This window comes from Mandrillus leucophaeus, unplaced genomic scaffold (genome assembly GCF_000951045.1).
Source record: "Mandrillus leucophaeus isolate KB7577 unplaced genomic scaffold, Mleu.le_1.0 Scaffold771, whole genome shotgun sequence".
NCBI lineage: Eukaryota > Metazoa > Chordata > Mammalia > Primates > Cercopithecidae > Mandrillus > Mandrillus leucophaeus.
The window spans coordinates 444,644-470,497 of NW_012108375.1; the positions used below are offsets into that span (position 1 = coordinate 444,644).

Genomic DNA, 25,854 nt, shown 5'->3' on the forward strand with positions numbered 1-25,854 from the left:
GGCTCACTGCAGCTTCAGCCTCCTAAGTTCATGTGATATTCCTGCCTCAGCCTCCAAGTAGCTAGGACTACAGGCATGCACCACTGCGCCTGGCTAATTTTTTTAAATTATTCTTTTTGTTAAGATAAGGGTCCCACTATATTGCCCAGGCTGGTCTCGAATTCCTGGCATCAAGTGATCCTCCCACCTTCACTTCCCAAAGTGTTGGGATTACAGGCATGAGCCACCACGCCCAGACGTATTTTGAACATTGATTCTTTTAAGTGCAGTGGACACTACTTTTTCATTTAATGGTATACAAAAAATAGCCATGGGAAATCTCTTATTTTGCGGAACAGTTATTAACTTAGCTAAATTACTGCCAGATGTATCTGCAGATGCCCTTCCTGAAAATCAGTACTTTGCAGGCTAGCCATGGTATCTGAAATTCTCTTTCTAGAAATTAATCTCCTCAAATCCCCTTTTAAAAATAATCTAACTCTGGAGGGGATAGCACATAAAAATATTATCTGCCACTATCATGATAGCGTGATTAGTTTTATCAGCTTATCCTCAGCAGGGTTCTGAGAACTTGATTATCAGCAGATGTGTGTTTTAACAGGGAAAGAGTGGAAGACCAGGTCCAGATTGAGATGGTGATTAGGGAGGGTGTTGCATCTGGAACGGGCTGGGGCAGCTCTAAAAGGGAGGAGAGAGATGAAGATAAGGAAGGTGAGAAGAGATTCACTTTTGCCATGAGATAGTCATAATTGTTGCATTTACTCTTTTAAGTCTGGATTTTTAAGGTATATAAACATTAATTTTTTAAAAGACTTTGCATTGTTAAAATGATTCAAACACACTGAAAGCTAAATAATATCAACTCTGTAGTACAATATAAAACTTACCTCCAGTGTGAATGAAAAATCATGAGGCGGACTTTCATATAATTATAGTTTCCATGATTAAAATGTATCTATCAGAGTTTATGTTTTTAATGTATATTATACTTACTGTACATACTGGTTACTTTATTTTAGGCAATAACCACATGAAAGAAGAAAATTATGCTGCTGCAGTGGATTGTTACACACAGGCAATAGAATTGGATTCCAATAATGCGGTTTACTATTGCAACAGGTAAACTAGCACTATTGTGGCAGGTTTACAATTCTTAAACATTTACATTAATAGCTTTGAAGGACAATGCAAATCTTATTTATTTAGAAAATTTTGGAAGTTCAGCAAAATATAAAGAAGGAAGAAAAATTAAACTTATAAACTTACCATTCAGAGGCAACCACTGTTATTAATCTGTTAGCATATTTTGTCTTACATAAATTTATTCATTTTTATTTTTAATTTTTATTTTTTTTTGGGACGTGGTCTCACTCAGTCACCCAGGCTGGAGTGCAATGGCATGATCTCGGCTCACTGCAACCTCTGCCTCCTGAGTTCAAGTGATTCTCCCACCTCAGTCTCTGCTGGGACACCAGGTGGACAGATGCACACCACCTTTTTTTTTTTTTTTTTTTTTTTGGTAGAGATGGGGTTTCACTGTTCATGTTGGCCAGGCTGGTCCTGAACTCCTGACTTCAAGTGATCCACCTGCCTTGGCCTCCGAAAGTGCTGGAATTACAGGCATGAGCCACCACACTCGGCCAGTTTATTCATTTTTAGATTCACCTTTGTTCACTGGGCTTATCAAAAATATGTCCTTATTTTATTGCAATCTTTCATAAGCATTATTTAAATGGTTACAAATTAGTCTCTATTACTACTGCTTATTATTTTTTATATTTCCAGCACCTATTGTTGTGGCTAGCAAAGAAGTACTCAGCAAGGGTTATTTCTGAATAAGGAGATAGACATACCTTAGTTTACTTACCTATTGACCTGCTGGTGGACATTGCAGTTGCTTCCATTTTTTTTCAATATTAACATATAAAGCTGCAATGAACATCTGTTGTTTCTAAAATATTTTTCATGCTTTAGATTTTCTGGACTTTGGATTTATCCCTGGAAATGCACTTAGTAGGTCTAGAAGTGCAAATTATTTTTAAAATTGTTGATGCAAATTACAAAATTGTCCCACCTTCTTTGAAAATATTTTGAAAAGTCTCCCTAGGAATGTATCTGTTTTGGCTACGCCCTTGATCAGCACTAAGTATGCAAATGATTAATTATTGCTAATTTAATCTTGTTTTCATATTAATTGTTCTAATTTATATTTAAGTACTGGTGAGGTTGGATCTTTTTCAAATGTTGGCCATTTTTGTTTGTTTTTTCCTAAATTTTCTATTTGTATCTTCTATAGACTGAATGTTTCTATCCCCTCAAAATTCATATGCTAATGTGAATTTTAAGCCCAATCTCCAATGTCATGGTATTTGGAAGTGGGACCTTTGGAAGGTGATTTAGGTCATGAAAGGAGGACTAATACCTTTATGAAAGAGACTCTGGAGAGCTCCCCTGTCCCTCTTGCCATGTGAGGACACAGCAGGAGGAGTACCCATACCAGTTCTTAGCTTGTTTGACCCCAGACTTCTTTCTTCCTCTTTCTTGGCTCTGTCCTTTTTAACATGGGTCTGACCCCTATAGGCTGCATTTCCCAGGCTCCTTTACCATCTGGCTTTTGTATGGGTTCAGCCATAGAGATACTGGGCAGGAGACTGGAGGGCAGAAACAAGAGAGAAGTCTAGGTATTTCTTTCTGCTTTTTTGTTTTATTTTATTTTTTAACATCATGGTGTATATTCAGCAGGGGCTACTTCTCATCCTTGTCTTCCTACTTCTACCCGACACACATACTGCGCTCCTGGTCTTTGCCAGGTGACCTTTGGTATTGGACTTTGTACTTCGTCCTTCAGTCTTAGGGATGGTAAGGCTTCCTGTTGCGAATTTGTGGATTGCTGTACAACCCTGTTTGACCTCTCAGCTCTTCTACCACCTTATGTAATAAGTTCCCTGAATTAAATTACTCTGTTTTAAATATTGAAGTTCCAGTAGAACTTTCTACAGTGATTGAAATGTTCTGTATCTGTACTGTCCAGGTCAGTTGCCACTAGCCACAGTGGCTGTTGAGCACTTGAAATGTGGCTAGAGAGCAATTGAAGAACTAAATTTTTAAGTTTAAATCAATTTGAAATTAATTTAGGCCGGGCATGGTGGCCTATGCCTGTAGTTCCAGCACTTTGGGAGTCCGAGGCGGGCAGATCACAAGGTCAGGAGATCGAGACCATCCTGGCTAACATGGTGAAACTCCGTCTTTACTAAAAAAAAATACGAAAAAATTAGCCAGGTGTAGTGGCCGACGCCTGTAGTCCCAGCTGCTTGGGAGGCTGAGGCAGGAGAATGGCGTGAACCCAGGAGGCGGAGCTTGCAGTAAGCCAAGATCACGTCACTGCACTCCAGCCTGGGTGACAGAGCAAGACTCCGTCTCAAAAAAAAAACAAAACAAACAAAAATTATATAGCCACCTATGGCTTATGGCTACTATATCAGACAGCAGAGCCCTATATTAAAGATACAGAACAAAAATCCGTGTGTCTTATTTGCTTTTTAATGTTTTTCATATGTAAAAGTTTTAACAATTTATATAGTCCAATTTTTCTTTTCCTTTGAATCTTATTCCAGTGCTTTTAGACTTAAAGCTCTCCCCATTTACAGACTTGACAAATAACTTCTATTTTCTTATTTTTCATTTCATTTAAATTTTATCATCTCAAGTCTGTTTTGGTTACTGGCATTACTATTTTAACCCATTTGAAACTTGTTATGATGGCCTTATCACCTTTTATTTTATAGTAGGTTCTTAGGTTTGAAAGAGATCTTTAAGTTAACTCAGTCCAATGTTTCATAAACTCATTATTATCATATTTAGGGTAGTCACACCCTTCTGAGACAGCACTCTCTTCCCCTGCCTTTTGTGGTTATATTTGTTAGAAAGGTCTTCCTTATATTGACACTGAATTTGTTTTCCTGTAGCTCCTGTAGCTTCTGTCAGTTGGTTTTACTTAAGGTTAGTTCCAGAATAATTACGATTTTTTTTTTTTGAGACGGAGTCTTGCTCTAACGCCCAGGCTGGAGTGCAGTGGCAGGATCTTGGCTCACTGCAACCTCCGCCTCCCAGGTTCAAGTGATTCTCCGGTCTCAGCTTCCCGGGTAGCTGGGACTACAGACATGCGCCACCAGGCCCAGCTAATTTTTAATAGAGACGGGGTTTCACCATGTTAGGCAGGCTGGTGTTGAACTCCTGACCTCAAGTGATCTACCTGCCTCAGCCTCCCGAAGTGCTCGGATTACAAGTCTGAGCAACCACGCCTAGCCATAATTCTTCTTTTCCTTTTCTTTTTCTTTTTTTTTTTTTTTTTTTTGTGAGACGGAGTCTCACTCTGTCGCCCAGGCTGGAGTGCAGTGGCGCGATCTCGGCTCACTGCAAGCTCCGCCTCCCGGGTTCACGCCATTCTCCTGCCTCAGCCTCCCGAGTAACTGGGACTACAGGCGCCCGCCACCACGCCCGGCTAGTTTTTTGTATTTTTGTAGTAGAGACGGGGTTTCACCATGTTAGCCAGGATGGTCTCAATCTCCTGACCTCGTGATCCGCCCGCCTTGGCCTCCCAAAGTGCTGGGATTTCAGGCGTGAGCCACTGCCCCCCATCGCCGATTCTTCTTTTTCATGATAGTACCTTACATTTTAAAATTTGCTACCGTGTTCACTTTTGTTTTCTCCACATTCAATGTTTGAAGTTTCTTCTGTTATATTTCAGGTAGTACAGCTTTTAAGTCCTGTACCTTCTCTTGAAACTTGTTCCAGTTTACCTGTGTGTGTTAGATATAGTTCCCAGAAGATAACACAGTATACCTGGCATTAGCCTAACTAGACCAACAGTCTTGTAAGGCTCTAATTTAACCCACTTTCTAGATAACATGGCTGTATATCAGCTTATTCTAGCATTATTTGTTAAGTTCATATTTTGCTTTTGGTATATTACGGCCGTCTTTTTTCATAGATATAACTCAATCGTATATATATTTGACAGGTTTTTACCAAATACCTGCTATGCACTAATACTGCCACTGGAGAAACAATTGCTTGCTTATACTTAAATGCAGGCTCTTACGTTTTGCCCCTATCAAATTCTATCTTGTTATAAGCTCCTATTCATTTGTCTTTTAAAGCTTTTTTGGTAAGTAATCTGTAAAGTAATTAATGAATTTGCTCTTACTTCTGTTTTCATGTCATCCACAAACTTGAGAAGAGTACCATATCTTGAGAGTACCATATCAATAACAAGTTGACTGGGTGCAGTGGCTCATGCCTGTAATCCAAGCACTTTGGAAGGCTGAGGCGGACGGATCACTTGAGGTCTGGAGTTCCTGGCCATTGTGGTGAAATCCTGTCTCTACTAAAAAGTAAACAAAAACCAAACAAGTCAACTAGTGGAACTATAATAGAGAAGTGGTTAAGAGCAGGGATTCTGAACCCAGACTCTTTTAAAAAAAAATATATATATATTTCAGTAGCTTTGGGGGTATATGTGGTTTTTGGTTATATGGTTGAATTGTGTAGTGGTGAAGTCTGAGATTTTAGTGAAACCATCGCCTGAGTAGTGTACATTGTACCCAACATGTAGTTTTTTTATCTCATCTCCCTTCTATCCTTCCACTTCTGAGTCTTCAGAGTACATTATACCACTCTGTATGCCTTTGTGTACCAATAGCTTAGCTCCTACTTATTAGTGAGAACACACAGCATTTGGTTTTCCATTCCTGAGTTACTTCACTTACAGTTTTGATCTCCAGCTCCATCCAAGTTGCTGCAAAAGATATCATCTTGTTCTTTTTCTGTGGCTGAGTAGTATTCCATAGTATATACATATATACCACATTTTCTTTATCCACTCATTGGCCAATGAGCCCTTAGTTGGTTCTACATCTTTGCAATTATGAATTGTCCTGCAATAAACATATGCGTGCAGGTGTCTTTTGGATCTAATGACTTTTTTTCCTTTGAGTGGGTACCCAGTAATGGGATTCCTGGATCGAATGGTAGATCTACTTTTAATTCTTTAAGAAATCTCCACACTGTTTTCCATATAGGTTGTACTAATTTACATTTCCACTAGCAGTGTATAAGTATTCCCTCTTCACCACATCCATGCCAACATCTGTTGTTTTTTGACTTTCTAATAATGGCCATTCTTGCAAGAGTAAGGTGGTATCTCATTGTGGTTTCAATTTGCATTTCCCTGATAATTAGTGATTGAGCATTTTTTCATACGTTTGGCCATTTGTTTAACTTTGAGAAATGTCTATTCATGTTATTTGCCCACTTTTTGATGGGTTAATTTGTTTGTTTGTTTGTTTGTTTTTCTGATTTGTTTGAGTTTTTGTAGATTCTACTTATTAGTTCTTTGTTGGATGCACAGTTTGCAAATATTTTCTCCCATTCTGTGGGCTGTCTGTTTACTCTGATGATTATTTCTTTTGCTGTACAGAAGCCTTTCAGTTTAATTAGGTCTCACTTATTTATTTTTGATGGGTCCAGACTCTTTGGATTCTAATTTCTGGCTCTGTCACTTACTACCTGTGTGACCTTGAGCACAGTTCCTAGTGCATCTATGCCTTGGTTTCCCTATCTGTAAAATGTGGGTAATAATAGTATTTACCTCATAAGGTTGTTATGGAGATCAAGCAGTATAGTACATTTGATGCATTTCAAGTCAACTTGCAGCCATCAATATACATCCTCCTTAAGTACTTAGCATGCATATCATTTTTTGGGGGTAAAGTTTACATACAAAAAATGCATAAATCTTGACTGTACTTTCACGGAGTTTTGACAAATACATACACCCGTGTAACCTAAAATTCTATCAAGATATTGAAAATTACCATCACTAGCAAGGCATGGTGGTGAGTGCCTGTAATCCCAGCTACCATCAGATGTCCAGGAAGTTCCTTAAACCCCTTCATAGTCTGTTGCCTACAATACTCACCAGAGGTAACCACTGTTTTGATAGATTAGATTCATTTCCTCTAGAGTTTCATATGAAAGAAGTCATACATATTTTTTGTGCAAAACTTTATTTGCTCAGCATAATGGTTTTGAGATTCAACCATGTCGTGGCATGTATTAGTTCATTCTTTTTTATTGATCAATAATATTCTATGGTTTGAATATATCAGTTTGCTTAGCTATTTTCCTATCTATGGCCACCTGGGCTGCTTCTAGTTAAAACAATTTTTAAAAAATGTTGTCCAGATTTTATAGTTATTATTTGTGGGAGGTCGTATCCTTAAGAAGTTTAGTTGGCCTCACTAGAGAACTTCATTTTCTTCTTCACACACATAAAAATTCCTTTATTAATCATCAGTGTAGCTCTCCAAAATAGAAAATCCAAATAATTTGTAGAGAATGAATCCTCTTAGCTGTGGTTTGATGGTTAAGTTTTATTATGTATAATCAGATTAATTTATATAATGTTTTAATGTTTTAGCATATGCAGTCTTGAAATAAATACTTAAGAGTGTCATGAAATGTTGTAACCAGATACAAATATGATCACAAAATTTCTTATTTGTAGAGCACAATAAGCCATATACTTTTAGGTGTAAATATGGAAAATGTGAGCCTACAAAGTTTATTTTTGATGAGAATAGTCTTATATCCACCAGTGCTGTATTAGAAGAAATTCTTGGCAATACCTGTGCTTGCTTTTTATTTAATTTTTGTAAAACTGAAATCAATAATTATGCTTCTCCTTTGAACTTAAATCATATCTTTTTCCCTGAAAAGTGCAGTAAAAGAGCATGCTATTTAACATTAAATAATCAGAAAAGTTTCTGTATTTAATATAAGTACTAAACAAAGCTTTAGGATCACTTTGGTTTTATTGAGACTCTAGTAACTATAAATATCTCAATAGCCTGAAATCTTGCCAACTATCTCTGCCATTTTTCTTTGCCAACTGGCTGCAAATTGGAAGCACAGAATAGCCAATCTAAATCTTCATTTTAAATTCATTTTCACAATTTTATTACCAATCAAAATATTTTTTACATACTCAACTCACTAGGATGAACTAATGTTTACTTTTTATAGAACTGACTTTTTAATTTGTTAGAAAATGATCATCGGGCACATTTCTTAAGCATGACTCTTTCTTTTCTAGTACTTGTCTTCTATTTTGGCCTTTTAGGATCCTATGATGCTTTAGGCTCCACTGTGATAAAAGGAAAACCTGAATCCTTCCTTGTAAACATATCATGTAGTTTTGCTTTTTGAATATACTTCTAGCACTTGACACAATGTGTAACATTTATGTAGGTTTGTCATATGTTTTATCATATGCTTATATTTTCTACCTTATATGCATATTTGTTTTATTTCTTCAGGTGAAGGGCAGAGATTGGCACTTGTATCTATTTGTATCCCCTACAGCACCTTATACTGTGCTTTGTAGGAGTTCAGCCAATTTTTGTACTATAAAGTGTATAAAAGATACTGAAGCAAGCAGCCATTCACATTAATCCTTGTATACATAAAACAACAAATGATTGAGTATAGGTCTAAAACACCACCAAACTCTCCATAATATGAAATGAACAACAGTTTTGGATGTCTTCTGTCTCTACACAAACACGATGTTCTCATTTCTTTTGTACTTCAGTGCTGAGTACTTTACCCATAGTAAGCTCATGCTTCAGGGGTGGATAGATGGTTGAATGGCTTAAGGCAATAAAAGACAGGAGAGAGAGAGAGAGCATGATGGAGGGAATTTGGAAGGCCTCTCAGGTGATGGAGAACTGGAGTCAGATTTGAAGGACTGATAGAACTTGGATAGGCAGAGGAGAGGGGAAGGCATTTCAGATTGGAGAGCTTAGTATAAAAGGCACAATCAAGAAGCATCAGGCCATTGTAATAAGAAATGCTAGTGACAGCACGTAGCCATGTGAACCCTGAGAAAGATGGGAACAGAAGCCTCATTATTTCGCATTTTGTTTCCTCCTCCTCTGTGAGCAGCACGTGGTCAGTCAATTCACTGGGATTTGAGCTTGTCGTTGAATCTCAGTTCTGCACTTACTAGCTACATGACCTTGGGCAGTCACTGTATCTTTTTAAGCCTCAGTTTCCTCACTTGTAAAATAAGGATATTATCCACTTCAAAGGGTAGTTGTGAGGAGTGATAATATGTACAAAGTTCCCAGCATAGTCCTAGATTTGCAACATTTGTTTCTTTCAAAAACAAGATAAGGCTTCTTTAGTTGTAGGAATAGATTTTTTGCCATGATTTATTTATGCATGATGTGAGAAATGTGAAGTAGCTTGATTTTTTTCTGCCTTTCTATAAAAATAGAACATAAATCATATTCATGCTTTTGTTTCTAATAAGGCAAAGAAAGCAAGGGTGCCTGAAAACATGTGACTCTGACTGTACTGTTCCACTGAAATTTCATTAGTTATGCCCTGATAACCAGACAACAGAGGCAGAGAGCACAGACCACATTGTTATTCAGTTCAGACATTGGCATGTTTCACTTCATCTTCCAGAAGATTCAAATATAGCCTGTCTTCTCTTTCCTTTCCTGGCCTCTGAGGCTCAGACGCCTCTCCTGTTCCTTTTGTGAGCTGCACAAATCTGCTTTCACCCTAACTTGCAGTTTGTGATCCAAAGCTGTTAAGATTGAAACACAGTCCCCCTCCTTCCTCACACCCACTCTTCTCTCTGAGTCTGATCCTCCCTGCTTATTTCTTATCTTATTGTCAGAATCTGAAGCCAGATTTCAGGGTGTCTTTCTGTTTCCATTTTCCATACACCTCCCAAATAGCTAATTTATTTCCTGCTCCCTTAGTCCAGGTTCTTAACTTTGGTTGAACTGTGCAATAGGGACATGAAAATGGCATTCCATTTCTACTTGCATTCCCCACTCCTGTCTTCTGCCAAAAGGTTTTTTTCTAAGTTGTGAAATTGATCATCTAATGCTTACTTTCTGTTCAGTAGTTCCAAAATACCTACAGCATCCAATTTAAGCTCCTCAACGTGACGCATAAGATCTTTTCTAATCTAGGCTCTTTCTTTTCTCTTAACTTTATTATCTTCACTTTTCCTCCTACCCTTTTCCTCTTCTCTCTACTACCTGTGCACATGTAATACGAAACTTACTGATTTCTTAAAAATACCATGTTGGGACATCTCTCCATGCTTTGTATGTGCTTCCCCCTGTGCCTAGAATATTTCCTACCTTATCTAATTGGTCAACTGCTAGTCATCCTTCAAAACCCATTAGGCTTTGGGAGGCCGAGGTGGGTGAATCACCTGAGGTCAGGAGTTCGAGGCCAGCCTGGCCAGCATGGTGAAACCCCCATCTCCACTAAAAATACAAAAAATTAGCTGGGTGTGGTGGTGCCTGTCTGTAATCCCAGCTACTCTAGAGGCTGAGGTAGGAGAATTGCTTGAATCTGGGAGGTGGAGGTTGCAGTGAGCCGGTGGCGCCACTGCACTCCTGCCTGAGCCACAAGAGCGAAACTCCATCTCAGAAAACAAAAGACAAAAAAATCCTGTTAGGTGTTGCTTCTTTTGGGAAGACTTTCTTAATATCTTTTCTTTTTTTCCCCTCTGTCACCCAGGCTGGAGTGCAGTGGCATGATCTCAACTCACTGCACCCTCTGCCTCCCAGGTTCAAGCAGTTTTCCTGCCTCAGCCTCCTGAGTAGCTGGGACTACAGGCGCCCACCACTACGCTCGACTAATTTTTTTGTATTTTTAGTAGAGACGAGGTTTCACTATGTTGGCCAGGCTGGTCTCAGACTCCTGACCTCAGGTGATCCACCCACCTCGGTCTCCCAAAGTGCTGGGATTACAGGTGGGAGCCACTGCATCCGGGCTTCTTAGTATCTTTTCCTCCCAACCTCCTGACCATGCCCCTATGCCCTTCCCCTCCATGTCCAGTGGAGTGGTGCTGTCCAGTATGGTAGCTCCCAACCACATGTGGTGATTTCAATATAAATTAATTAAAATGTAATACAATTAAAAATTGTATTAGCAATTCCTCAGTTGCATTAGCATATTTCAAATGCTCATTACTTACATGTGGCTAGGTGCTACTGTATTGGATAGTACAGAAACAGAACTTTTCTATTGCAGAAAGTTCTGTTAGACAGCTTGGCATAGGGTTAGCCACACCTTTCTCTGTGTTGCCTCTTCCTTTTATACTTCCAGTTTTGCATTTATTATAGTATTTGTTTATTTGCATATCTGTTTCCCTATTAGACTAGGAAAGGTTGAAGGGCAGGGAGATATTCTCTTCATCTCTGTATAGTGGTTTTGAGTTCAGTGTCTAGCATATTATAGGTATTCCACAAACATCAGCTGAGTTGGTTCAGTGAATTTTAGAAGGGAAAGTTGTCTCTACCTGCTGACTTCTAATGATGAAACAGTGATATGGCAGTGTGTATGTGTGTCTATTTTCTCAAAAAAACAAATTTAAACCTATTAGTTATTGAGAGAGAATAGTATGATGAACATATCTCTCTATATGTATGTTCATCATAGAATCAATGGTAGTTAACATTTTGCCATGTTTACTTCCTCACTCTTTCCCTCCCTCCCTCCCTTCTTTCCTTCCTTCCTTCCTTACCTTTCTCCTTCCTTCCTTCCTTCCTTCCTTTCTTCCTCCCTCCCTCCCTCCCTCCCTCCTTCCTTCCTTCCTTCCTTCCTTCCTTCCTTCCCTCCCTTCTTCCCTCCCTTTCTTTTTCTCCTTTCTTCCTTCCCTCCCTCCCTCCTTCCTTCCTTCCTTCCTTCCTTCCTTCCTTCCTTCCTTCCTTCCTTCATCCCTCCCTCCTTCCCTTCCTGTCCCATCCCATCCTTCTCTCACTCTCTCACCCAGCCTGTAGTGCAATGGCATGATCTCAGCTCACTGCAACCTCTGCCTCCCAGGTTCAAGCAAGTCTTGTGCGTCAGTCTCCTGAGTAGCGGGAACCACAGGACACCCAGCTAATTTTTGTATTTTTAGAGTTGACAGGATTTCACTATGTTGGCCAGGCTTTCTCAAACTCCTGGCCTCAAGTGATTCACCCACCTCGGCCTCCCAAAGTGTTGGGATTACAGGCATGAGCCACTGCACCTGGCCTCTCTTTGTCTTTCTTTTGGGGTATATGGAGGGGTGTGTATATGCCTATATACAAATATATAAAATTTTCTTTCTCATCCCAAATACTTCAACTATATCTCCCAAGAACAGGAATATACTTCATATAATTATCATACCATTTACATGTAAGAAAATTAGTATTAATACTGAAATCTTTCCATTTGTCCCCAAAATATCTTTTATAGCTATGTTTTTTATCCAGAATCCAACCCAGTTTCTTGCATTGTATTTTGTTATGCCACTTTAGTCTCTTTTAATCTAAAAAGTATCCCTGACTTTTTTGATTGATTGTTTTTCATGACATAAACATTTTTGAAGAGTTCAGGCCAATTGTCTTATAGAATGAGCCATATTCTGGATTTATGTAGTGCTTCCTCATGATTTAAATTTAAGTTAAATTTTGTTATAAAGCCTACAAAAATAATTATGTGTACTACTTATTGCATTATGTTAGGAGGCACATATTTTCAGACTGTCCCATTACTGGTGACTCTTAAGTTTGATATCTTAAGGTGATGACCATCAGATCTATTATTCCTTTTGTAATTTATAAGTAATATGTAGGGTTTGGTGATATGAATAAAAAATTATTTCCTAACAAACTTTTATTAAGTGTTTTATCATCTATTCATGATCTTTCTCCTTATCATTAATACCATATCATTAATACGTTGATAGTTGCAAAATGATGATTTTTCTAATTTTATCATTTCCTTTACATATATTTCCTCACATATTTCTATAAAGAAGAGCTTTCCTCTCTTCCTTTTTCAGCTTTCTCCCTCTTCCTCACTGCAGCTTTTTTGAGTGTCATTTGAATATTCATTTGGACTCATTAATTTTTTAAAAAGTCACTATTCAATATGTTATAATGAGTTATTTTTGATTCTTAAATTATCCCACATTTGGCTAATGAGAGCACCTTTAAACTGGTCGGTGTATCCTTTTATGTAACTTCATTTTTAAAAAACACTTTCTTAGCCAGGCACAGTGGCTCATCGCCTGTAATCCCAGCACTTTGAGAGGCCGAGACCAGCGGATCACATGAGGTCAGGAGTTTGAGACCAGCCTGATCAACATGGTGAAACAACCGTCTCTACTAAAAATACAAAAAATAGCTGGGCGTGGCACTGCACTCCAGCCTGGGAGACAGAGCAAGACTATCTCAAAAACAAACAAACAAACAAACAAAAACCAAAAACCAAAAAACCAACCACTTTCTTGCTTTCTGAGACAATAAGACATTCCAGATTTGCTTTGTACTTTCCCTGTTGTAGCCCTGAGCTCAACTATTTCTCCAAGGAAGCTCTGACCTTTTCAGTGGAGGATGGTATTTAGAAACCAAGATGGAGTTGCAGGACATGATCATTGCTACTAAGGTCTTATTGCTTCTAGGTCTTTTCAGTGGACGGAGCTAGGAAACTGATTTTTTGAAAAGTTATCAGTTTATACAGATGCCTTCCATTCACATTCTAGCATCACAGAATTTCTCCCTCATATTCCTCCATTTTATATTTTTATCTTCCTTCTCCCAGGGTGAAAACCCTTCTTCCACCACCACCAGTAGCTTTACTCATTTGCTGTATCTTTCAGTATCCTTCAGTTGGTCTTATAAGCTAATATTACACCACTAGCAGGCCTGGTATGTAAACTTCAGGATTTCTTTGCAGTTTTTCTTTTGTCTTTGAATGCATCTTAGTAATCATATATACTCAGAATACTGTGCTCAAAAATGATTTGAATTGTTTTTGTTATGCAATTAGGATCAATTGTTTCTGTTTTATTTAGTTTGAAGGTTTGCTTTTTCATCTTTTTGAAGTCTTACTCCCATTTCTATCCCATCTACCCCATTCTCACCCATCCCCAATAGGATGAGAGGGAGACTTCTAATGTAGGTTTAACTTCTGAACCTTGTAAGTTTTTTACATAAAATTAAATTTGAAAGGATGATTAGTAAAAATAATGCCTCTCTCTATCCTTAATGATCTGATTTGCCTTGTGTTTAATATTTAATATTAAATTAATATTGATATTTAATATTAATGTTCTACATCAGCTTTCTTTTTTGTTGTTTCAGTTCTCCTGTTTGTCTTTTTCTGTCCTTTTAACTTCAACCTGTGTATGATTATGTTTTAAGTGATATATTTTGTATCCAAGTTGAGAATCTGAGTTTTGTCTGATAAATTTGAATTGTTTTCTGCTACCTTTTTTTTGCGGGGTGGGGAGGACAGACTCTTGCTTTGTCACTCAGGCTAAAGTACAATGGCATAAACATGGCTCACTGCAGCCTCAACCTCCTGGGCTCAAGTGATCCTCCTGTCTCAGTCTCCCGAGTAGCTGAGACTACAGGTGTACACTACTACAACTGGGTAATTTTTAAATTTTTCGTAGACATAGGGTCTGACTGTGTTGTCCAAGGTGGTCTCAAACTCCTGGACTCAGGTGATCCTCTTAGCCTTGGCCTCCCACAGTGTTGGGATGACAGGCATGAGCCACTGCACCCGGCTCTTTTTAAGCATTCTCTTTCTTGGCTGCTTCTTTCCTCCCCTACTTCCCTCCCTTCTATTGTTTTGATTTTTTTTCTTTCTTTCTAATTATTTGAAAGTTACACATCCTATAGCTCTTCTTCTAATGGTTATTCTTGTCCTGCTGTTACTTTGTAGTGAGTATTAAGTCAGAGAAACCCATACACTTTTTCACATGGACTACTTTCACGTCTTAATTTTTTTAAACTGAAGCAAAGGACTATGTGTTTATTTTAAAATAAATATTAACATTTTTATAATTAGTCTGAGAAGTAAGGGCCTCAGTCATGCTGTATGAAGAAAGATTGACAGAAAACTAGACCTAGAAAATGAGCCCTAAAACCACATTTTCTCTGTAGTCTGCCAGACTTCTCCTCACCCTCCATGCCCCCACTAGAATCTAAGTGCTATTGAGGACAGGAGTATTATTTTGCTTATTGCTGTATCCATTATTCTTAGAAAAGTGTGCATTCTCTGGCCCTCAATAGATATATTAGTTGAATGAATTAAGTGGAAATATTTAGAGAAGAACAAATGGAGTGGTGTAGCTTTACTCCTTCGCTGTATCATTCAGTATCCTTCAGTTGGTATTATAAACCAATTATATTGGTTTATAATTATGAGGGCAGGAGACATTATGGAAACTTTGAGTTTAAAGATTTGCATATCAAACAATAATTATACTTGTGTCGTATTGTTCCCGGTCATTTTAGAAGAGTTTTTTTGGTAGATGTGATATAGCAAGTGTTAACAGATCAGATAAATGGTCCTTGATTGCTCCGAGATTCTGTGCAAAGTAGATGGAATAGTTGTCATCCTTAATTTACAGCCAGATTTAGGTACGCAGATAAGTGTTTTTACTTTAGATTTGCTAGATAATCTTAATATATGGTAATATGTGTACCTGTAGGATGACTAGTATTTTGGGAAGGCATGAATATGCATTTATTAAAGATAAATTTTAACTAAATAAAGAAATACAATTAAAAGGCTGGGCATGGTGGCTCACGCCGGTAATCCCAGCACTTTGGGAGGCCGAGGCAGGCAGATCACAAGGTCAGGAGATCGAAACCATCCTGGCTAACATGTTGGAACCCCGCCTCTACTAAAAATACAAAAAACTAGCTGGGCATGGTGGCGGGCGCCTGTAATCCTAGCTACTCGGGAGGCTGAGGCAGGAGAATGGTGTGAACCTGGGAGGCGGAGCTTGCAGTGAGCCGAGATTTCACCACTGCACTCCAGCCTGGGTAACAGAGTGAGACTCTGCCTCAAAAAAAAAAAAAAAAAAAAAAAAAAAAAAAAAAAAAAAAAAAAAAAAATTAACACAAAATCCTGAATGTAGCCATATATTAACCACTTAAAATACAATCCACATGTTATTATTGTTCTCTTTAAAAACTTTTGCTATGTAACACTACAGATGCTCAGACTATGCTAAGTCCTATGTATTATGTATAGAGGAGTCATTTTCTGATTATATTTTAAAAATTGCTAATCAGATATCTAAAGGCAAGTATTGCCTTTCACTTTCCTGAAGGTGTTTAGCAAGTGTTTAGGAACAGATTTGTTGTTTTTTCAAAACCACATAGTTCTTTCTCTGAATTCCCTTTTCAAAACTTTCTCTTTCCATCCTCCCATGAGCCCTTTTACCCTTCTTGCATGTTTCTGTGCATATGTGCAGACACATACACTGATTAGAAAGTGCGACTCTTGACAGAAGAGAGATGAGATTGAAGCATTTGCTGTTCTACAAAACCACTGTTCGCAGATGTCTAGAATCAGATATCAGTGATAGATCAGACACTAGGCCTGTGAATTTGCAGATAGTATTGCCTTGCCTATGGAGTTAGATATAAGACCTGGACTTAGTATAGATCTCATGCTCCGTTTCTGGACAAGTTTTTCTTTCTTCCGGTGGCTCTGCTTATTATATATAATAAAATTATTTTAAAAATCTGTCTCAAAGCTTAGTCTGTTAACTCCTTTTCTCTCAATAAATGTTAATTCTTAGATGAAATTTGGTTTAGCCATTTTTGTAATCCCAGATTCAACTTCCTGGCCTGGCATGGCGGCTCACGCCTGTAATCGCAGCACTTGGGGAGGCCGAGGTGGGCAGATCACTTGAGGTCAGGAGTTCAAGATCAGCCTGGCCAACAGGGCGAAACCCTGTCTCTACTAAAAATACAAAAATTAGTAGGGCGTGATGGCACACACCTGTAATCTCAGCTACTTGGGGGTTTGAGGTAGGAGAATCGCTTGAACCTGAGAGATAGAGGTTGCAGTGAGCCGAGATTGCGCCGCTGCCCTCCAGCCTGGGCGACAAAGCAAGACTCTGTCTCAAAAAAACAAACACAACAACAATAATAGAAAACATCCTGAGTTGGTAGGATTCCATTGTCATTCAGTTAATTGCTTGCATTACTTCACTCTCTGAAATGTTCTCCTTCAAGCAACCGGGCAGAATAGACAAGAACATTTGAGGCCTCTGAGGGACCTTCCTGGCTTTATGGATTAAAATCACGTGTGGACAAGAGCTTTCTATGGTGATAGAGAAAGGAGCTTGCTCTGAGGCAATGTCTCATTCCTATTGTTACTGTGACACAAAGTTTTGTCTTGAAAGTACTGTGGCTTAGAAGGCCAAATTGGGCATAAATACGAGTTTTCTTGAAATCTCCTTTTTGGGAGTATGTATCTATGTGTCACCCATTGAAGTATATAAACTTTGCAAGGTTGGTCTCTTAACATTTTCTCTGAGTTTAGCTACTCTAAAAGAAAGATCTGTACTAGTCTGGAAGGTGGTGCTCCTTACACAGTGTAACTTTAACGAATGCTTGTTGACCTGGAATCCTCACATTGGATGGGAAAAAGTCAATGATCCAGACTCACATGTTGTTAATCTGCTTTGTGGAAGCTAGGCTATGATGGAAATTTCTCAGCATCTTCCTGTTAATCAGAACTAAACTCCTATTTCTTCTCCTTTTCTTCCCACTAAATGTGCTTAATTAGAACTAAATTCCTATTTCTTCTCCTTTTCTTTCCACTAAACGTGCTTAATTTTTAGTGAAATTTTAGTAGGTTTATATTCCCAGGTTCAACTTCCAGAATTGGCAGTATTTTTTTTTAGCTTCTTCTATCCAGGATTGGTTTTACGTAACACATTCTGTTCGTGGATACCTAGCAAATAATTGATTTATTACTATGTACAGCTAGTATTTGTAGAGTATAATAATAAGCTGGATGTGATATAAAAGTAGTATTAGATAACCCTAATCTATAGTTTGATTGATAGGAGGAGATTAGAACATACTTAAGAATATTGAGGATCAGCAAGGATCCTCACTGATACTTGGAGATAGGTGGTGTTCTAATCAGCTTTATTGTTTTCACGTGTGCTTATTCGATTCCAGCTAGGTCCTTGAAAGATGTGACCTTTGACTAATTTCAAGGAAGAGAGATGGTTTACTGGGTGGTTAAACAAAAAGATTGTTTTTAAGGACAATTAAAACAACTAACATGGGGCCGGGTGCGGTGACTAACGCCTGTAATCCCAGCTCTTAGGGAGGCAGAGGTGGGAGGATAGCTTGAGCCCAGGAGTTCAAGACCTGCCTGGGCAGGATAACAAGACTCTGTTCTCCACAAAAAGGAAAAAAACAAAACAAAACAAAAAAACAAATATGGGTAAAGAGAGAGGAATAGAGGTAGCAAAAACAAGAGTAGTGCTTCTGAGATTGCAATGGGAGAGGAACATGAGGTCAGAGACCTTGGGTTAGCATGAGACTTTTGTCTGTAGACTGAAGAACATGAAGGAGCCTAAGTTCATTTCTGGACTTGCAAGCGAAATTTTCAGAAAGTGCTTCTTTACCTTAATTAATAGAAAGGGTACCAGGTCTTGGAGTTACAGTGGTAGAGGCAGAGGTGCTGTGCAGCATAGCATTCTCCTTTGTAGTTGTGAGAAATCGAAGAAGTGGTCACCACACCTTGGCCCTCCTTGGTCCAAGAAACTTCTATTTCTTGGTTTCTGGCACCCCACTTTGACTTCTGAGCATCCATCTTAGTGCTTCTCTTCTCCTTTCCTGTTTCTCCTCTGAGCTGTTTCTTCCTATTTGGAAACGTTATTGAGGAGAGGTCACAATTGTAGGGATTTTGATCTAGGCAAGTGTTCTTTTTCCAAAGTTGGCTCTTCAACCTTTTGATGAGGGACAAGATCATGAGAACTTCTAGGAGACTGAAAGAAATAAAATCTAGTTGGCCTTAGAAATGAATGAATGAGAGAAAGTGCCAGGGGACTGGGATATCACTTTTACTTGTACTTTAACCCTACTGTTAAAGTCGTAATAGCACAACCCTCTGTGTAGCCATTCACAGCAATCACTCACTCTTCGTGCCTCCATAGTAGCCCAGATGTCCTAGCTTTTTCACGTTTCTGTTTGGACAAACTAGAAAGGGTATAAATAGGTAGACCAGTTGTATGACTTGCATATTTGTCCTTTCTATAGCAAAGCAAACAATGAAAGGCAGCCTGCATACTTTTTTCTGCACAGAAGTTTCTGAGCTTTTTGTTTTGTTTTGTTTTCATTTTATTACATAATTATCTTAGTTTGACTTAGAAATTTAGTGGGAATGATCTACAAATTGGAACAAGAAAAAGGTAGTGTTATTAGTACCTGAAAAATCTAAATTAGTGCCTTGAAAACTGCCTTTAATAAAATTCTCTTTTCTTTCTCTTAGGGCTGCTGCTCAGAGCAAATTAGGTCACTATACAGATGCGATAAAGGATTGTGAAAAAGCAATAGCAATTGATTCAAAGTACAGTAAGGCCTATGGGAGAATGGGGTAAGTTCTGGGAGAATGTTCCAAGTAGTACCATGTAGCATCAGGTATGCTGTCCTTAATGGCTTGGTTTTGAATTTTCTGCTTAATATTGTACCCTCTGAACTAAGAAGAAGATAAATAAAACATAAGGGAGGAAATGACTACAATTTCTGTGACTTGGAAGTGAGATGATTGATGACTGATTTGATTGTTGCAGAAAATTATATAATCGTGCTTAGTTGACTAATTTCATGTCCATGACCACAAATCTCAGATGAGCACTCAATATTGCAGACAATTCTATTCTATTTCCTTCCTCTAGTCACCTTTCCACTCTCTGATGTGACTCTTTCATCCCTCTTCCTCTCCCTTCAAATTTCCACTACTCCCTCTATGATGACTCTCAACTGACAATTGCCTTACACTTAATTGAGAAGAAAATGATTTGAAGAAAAACAACTCATTTTCCTCCTTGCAAATCCATCAGTCTACCTACATTTGTATCTACACAGAATGCCTTTTTTTCTTGTTAAAATGGAAGCATTCTGGCTGAGCGTGGTGACTCACGCCTGTAATCCCAGCACTTTGGAAGGCCAAGGCGGGCAGATCACCTGAGGTCAGGAGTTCAAGACCAGCCTGGCCAACATGGCAAAACCCTGTCTCTACTAAAAATGCAAAAATTAGCCAGGCATGGTGGTGAGCACCTGCAGTCCCAGCTACTTGGGAGGCTGAGGCAGGAGAATCGCTTGAACCTGGGAGGCAGAGGTTGCAGTGAGCTGAGATAGAGCCACTGTATTCCAGTCTGGGTGACAGATTGAGACTCTGTCTCAAAAAAAAAAAAAACAAAAAACAGGCGCATTCTTACTTAAGACCATTGCCTCCACTCTTGCTTTAAGATCTCATCCCCTTGTACCTTCTCCACAACTTTGTAACTATTACAACCCCCTTCATTTTCTACAACATTAGTTCTTCCATCTCTAATAGATGATAATGCCTGGCATGTGATAAGTTCGTAAAAAATCATTCACTGAGCCAGGTGCGGTGGCTCACACCTGTAATCCCAGCACTTTGGGAGGCCAAGGTGGGAGAAATGCTTGAGCCCCATCTCTATAAAATACTAAAATTATCCAGGAGTGGTGGTGTACACCTGTAGTCCCAGCTACTTGGGAGGCTGAGGTGGGAGGATTGCTTGAGTCTGGAAAGTCGGGGCTGCAGTGAGCTGTGATCATGTCACTGCATTCCAGCCTGGGTGACAGAGTGAGACCCTGTCTCAAAAAAAAAAAAAAAAAAAAATCATTAGTTGGACCCATCCCTTTGCCCAGTGTTCCCCTCTAGCCACCATCCCACTTCTCAGTTCCTCGTTCTATGACCCTGATGGTTATCTGTACTTGCTGTTTTATCTTTTTCATCTCTTATTCCCTCTTCAGCTCACTACAGTAGGGCTTCTGTTCTATGTCACTATGGTGGTTAATTTTATTTGTTAACTTGATTGGGCAAAGATGCCCAGATAGCTGGTAAAACATTATTTCTGGGTGTGTCTGTGAGTGTGTTTCCAGAAGAGATTAGCATTTTTTTTTTTTTTTTTTTTTTTGAAATGGAGTCTCACTCTGTCACCCAGGCTGGAGTGCAGTGGTGCAGTCCTGGCTCACTGCAACCTCCACCTCCCAGGTGCAACCTCCACCTCCCAGGTGCAACCTCCACCTCCCGGGTTCAAGCGATTCTCCTGCCTTCCAAGTAGCTGGGACTACAGGTGTGAGCCACCATGCCCAGCTAATTTTTGTATGAGATTAGCATTTGAATCGGTAGACTGAGTAAAGAAGATCACCTACACCAGTGTGGGTAAGCATCAACCATTCCTTTGAGGGCCCAAATAGAACAAAAAAATAGAGGAAGGGCAAATTTGCTGTCTCTGCTTGAGCTGGAGCATCCATCTTCTCCTGCTCTTGGACCTCAGCATTCCTCATTCTTAAGCCGTTGGACTTGGACCCGACTTACACCATCAATTGTCCTGGTTGTAGTCTTTGGGTTTGGACTGGAATTACATCACTAATTTTACTGGGTCTCCAGCTTGCAGACAGCAGATGGTAGGACTTCTCAACCTCCATAATTGTGTGAGCCAGTCCATCACAAGAAATCTCTTCATATTTCTATGTGTGTGTGTGTGTATATATATACACTATTGGTTCCCTTTGTCTTGAGAACCCTGAGTAATACAATCAGTCTACTGAGATAACTCTATTCAAGGTTACCAGTTGTCTTTATTTTGCCTAGGCCAGTGTTCAGCTCTGTATCCTCACCATACACCGTCTTTTAGTATTTGGTGCAGTTAACTTATTCATTTATTTTTTCATAAGCCAACTTACTCATTTATTTATTGATTCATTTATTTAGAGATGGAGTTTCGCTCTTGTTGTCCAAGGTGGAGTGCAGTGGCGCAATCTTGGCTCACTGCAGCCTCCTCCTCTTGGGTTCAAGTGATTCTTCTGCCTGAGCCTCCTGAATATCTGGGATTATAGGCGCCCACCACCATACCTGGCTAGTTTTTGTATTTTTAGTAGAGGTGGGGTTTCACCATGTTGGCCAGGATGGTCACGAACTCCTGACCTCAGGTGATCCACCCACCTCTGCCTCCCAAAGTGCTGGGATTACAGGCGTGAGCCACCATGCCCGGCCGCTATTAACTTACTGTCAAAATACATTACTCTCTAGGATCCTGATGCCACACTTGCCCTGTTTCCCCTTCCACATTACTGGATGCTCTTTTCCAGTCTCCCTTGCTTGTTCTTCCTCTCTACCATCTCTAAACAATGCTGTATTTTAGGGTTGCATCCTCTGCTGCTGCTGTTTCTCTGTCTATTCTCTCTGTTCAGCTTATCCTGCTCCATGCTTTCAAAATTCATATACAGTTGATACTCATTATTTGCAGATTCTGTATTTATGAATTTGCCTACTTGCTAATTGATTTGTAATCTCCAAATCAATATTTACACTGCTTCTGTGGTCATTCGTGGCATGCACAATTAGTGAAAATGTGTCTTCCGATGTTCCCGATCTCTGCTGAGGGTAAATAAGGTGCTGTTCTACCTTTTTGTTTCAGCTCTCATGCTGAAGTAGTCTATTTAGTGCTACTTTTTTTTTTTTTTTTATTTTTGTGCCTTTTATTTGTGATTTAGCTGTTTACAGTGGCCCCCAAGTATAGGCTGAAGTGTTATCTAGTGTTCCTAAGTGCAAGAGGATTGTAATGTGCCTTATGGAGAAAGTACATTTATGAGACAAGCTTCATTCAGACATGAGTTAGTGCCATTGGCTATGAGTTCAATGCTAATGAATAAAAAATATACATTAAATAGTTTCTTTAATCAGAAACACACATAAAAACAAGATTATATATTGATCAGTTGATGAAAATATGACTATTTACATATTTGCAGGAACCTAACTCTGTATTTTCCCTAGGAACAATTGTTCAGTATTTGCTAATTCATTGTTCATGATGACTTTATAGAACATGACTACTGTGAATAAGAATCAACTATATATATTATTGAATCTAAGTTATATTGTTTGAACTCCATACTTATATATTCAACTACTTTTCAACTCTCTGATTGGATGCTTAATAGGTATTTTAAACTTAACATGTCCCAGACAGAACTCATGTTCCCTTCCAAAATCTTTCCAATCGCAATACATTGTACAATTATTTATTTCTCCCATGCACAGGTCAAAAGCCCGAGTCATCCTTCATTGTTATTACACCTGACATAAGTACTGATACTCTATCAGCAAGTCCTGTCAATTCTAGTTTCCATATATATCTTGAATCCAAGTGTTGATTGCTATCTTGCATATAGCCCTAGTCCAAACTACATCTCTTACCTAAGCTACTGCAATAGCTTCCTAACTGATCTCTCTGCCTCCTTTCTGCCCTTCTGCCCATGTAGATCCTCTACATAGAAGCCAGAGTGAGCTTTCAAAAGCACAAATTATATCACGTGACTCCATTGCAACCAGAATAAAGTTCAAACTCCAAGCAATGGACCTGTATCATCTGGCACCCAACTGTTCTCTGACATCATCTCTCTGTGCTTTGTTTTCTGTGTTCCCTCCTCATCAGCTCTTGTCCTGTACCTTAAGAATACCAAGCTTGCATCTTTCTCAGGATCTTTCTGTTTACTGCTGTTTCCACTATAATGCTCCTCCCATATTTTCATGACTACTTTCTTTACATCCCTCAGATCTTTCCAATGTGGCTACTTTTTGAACAGCTCTCCTGTTCATTCTCTTCAATATTGCCCTTTTTATTTGCATGCTTGTTGCCTGGTTGCCTGTCTTCCCCAGGTAGAATGAAATTTTCTTAAAGTCAGGAAACTTTATCTTTTTTTTTTTTTTTCGAAATAGAGTTTCGCTCTTGTTTTCCAGGCTGGAGTGCAATGGCGCAATCTTGGCTCAGTGCAACATCCACCTCCTGGGTTCAAGCAATTCTGCTGCCTCAGTCTCCCAAGAAGCTGGGATTACAGGCATGTGCCACCATGCCTGGCTAATTTTTTGTATTTAGTAGAGACAGGGTTTCACCATGTTTGTCAGGCCTGTCTCAAACTCCTGACCTCAAGTGATCCACCTGCCTCAGCTTCCCAAAGTGCTGGGATTATAGGCATGAGCAGCTATGCCTGGGCTAGGAACTTTATCTTTTTCATTGTGGAATCCTTGGTATCTTTAGACACTTTTTTTTTTTTTTTGAGACAGAGTCTCAGTCTGTCACCCAGGTTGGAGTGCAATGGCTCTAAATTGGCCCACTGCAACCTCCACCTCCTGGGTTCAAGCAATTCTCTTGCCTCAGCCTCCCTAGTAGCTGGGATTACAGGCATCTGCCACCATGCCTAGCTAATTTTTATAGTTTTAGTAGAGACAGGGTTTCACCATATTGGCCAGGCTGGTCTCAAACTCCTGACCTCAAGTGATCCACCCACCTTGGCTTCCCAAAGTGCTGCTGGAATTAGAGACATGGGCCACTGCGCATAGCCAGGATCCTCTGTATCTTTAGATATTATTTAAATAATATTCTTATATATCATAGAGTTTCAATAAATAGTTACTGACTTTTGATTAACTGGGGACTCTGATAAAGTATCATACATGGTTGACTGGTAGAAAATGAATTAGGTTCCGATAAAGAGAAAAAGAGAAAAGAAAATAGTAATTTGCTTAAAACAAACCTAAAACAAACAGAAACCCCTAATACCATCTCACCATATATACAGTTATTGTTTAGTTCTGTAATAATTTTTCAATAAGTGAATTATAACTAGGTAAATATGAACATTAAAATTTAATAACTCTTTGACTTGTGCCTGGTATAATTTGTCATTTGAGTTGTAAAGGATGCTAATTTTACCTACCTCTTTTGATCAGGAATAGTTATCTGATAACTACAGCCCGTTTTCCTAATGGCAAATTGATATGTATTGTTGCTCTGTTAGGAAGAAGAAAGCATGTGGGCTATTTTGAAGCACAAATACAGTTTAGAGTCCTTAAAAATGGTGTTAGCATCATGGATTTTTGTGACCACAGGATTGTCAGCTTACATCTTTTGGAACTTACTCTAGGCATTTATAAAGCAAATTATTTTACATATTAGGCTTAAAAAATGGTAGAATAAGTAAGATAATCTCTAGCATTAAATTCATGATCTATAGGACAACCGGGTTGTCAGCAAGCAAATGGCGAGAGTTCAAATGTATAGAATCTTAAGTTGGAGGGAATTTTACTCCTGTGAGCCATAGTACAGTGAATAAATTAAGTGTAATCTGGATTAGAACTGAATACCAAGACAGACAGACGTTTGACGATGTTTGTGATGTCCTGATGTTCTTTAATCATGTATCTCATATTCTTGTACTCTGTATTCCCTTCAGGCTGGCCCTCACTGCCATGAATAAATTTGAAGAAGCAGTTACAAGTTATCAAAAGGCATTAGATCTTGACCCTGAAAATGATTCCTATAAGTCAAATCTGAAAATAGCAGAACAGAAGTTAAGAGAGGTATCCAGTCCTGTAAGTTGTTAATGCCAAATGAGTGAAGTGTTTTCTGTCACTCACAAGTTATTGTAATTGTAGTTGTTGGACTGATTCTCAGATATAATTGTTTTACAGACAGGAACTGGACTGAGCTTTGACATGGCTAGCTTGATAAATAATCCAGCCTTCATTAGTATGGTGAGTATACTTTCTTTTCTGCCTCTACTGGCTTTGTTTTCCTTAGAGCTATGTAGCTATGCAATTTTTTTTTTTTTTTAGAAACAAGTAAGTGAGATTTTATGGTGGTAGTTGTAGTGGAGTGTTGATATAAGGCTATAGCAGGGTTTTTTTTTTTTTTAATTTCCA

At 38.8% G+C, this 25,854-nt stretch overlaps 1 protein-coding gene across 1 annotated transcript in view; it reads left to right on the forward strand.

The window, feature by feature from the left end:
- SGTB (small glutamine-rich tetratricopeptide repeat (TPR)-containing, beta) overlaps window positions 1-25,854 on the forward strand; it is a 61,314-nt gene that overhangs the window by 19,452 nt on the left and 16,008 nt on the right. Inside the window, exons 5-8 of the mRNA XM_011966746.1 lie at window positions 1,020-1,119; window positions 19,387-19,491; window positions 25,386-25,524; window positions 25,624-25,686. Coding sequence (XP_011822136.1) covers window positions 1,020-1,119; window positions 19,387-19,491; window positions 25,386-25,524; window positions 25,624-25,686 — 407 coding nt within the window. The remainder of the gene's footprint in view (window positions 1-1,019; window positions 1,120-19,386; window positions 19,492-25,385; window positions 25,525-25,623; window positions 25,687-25,854) is intronic.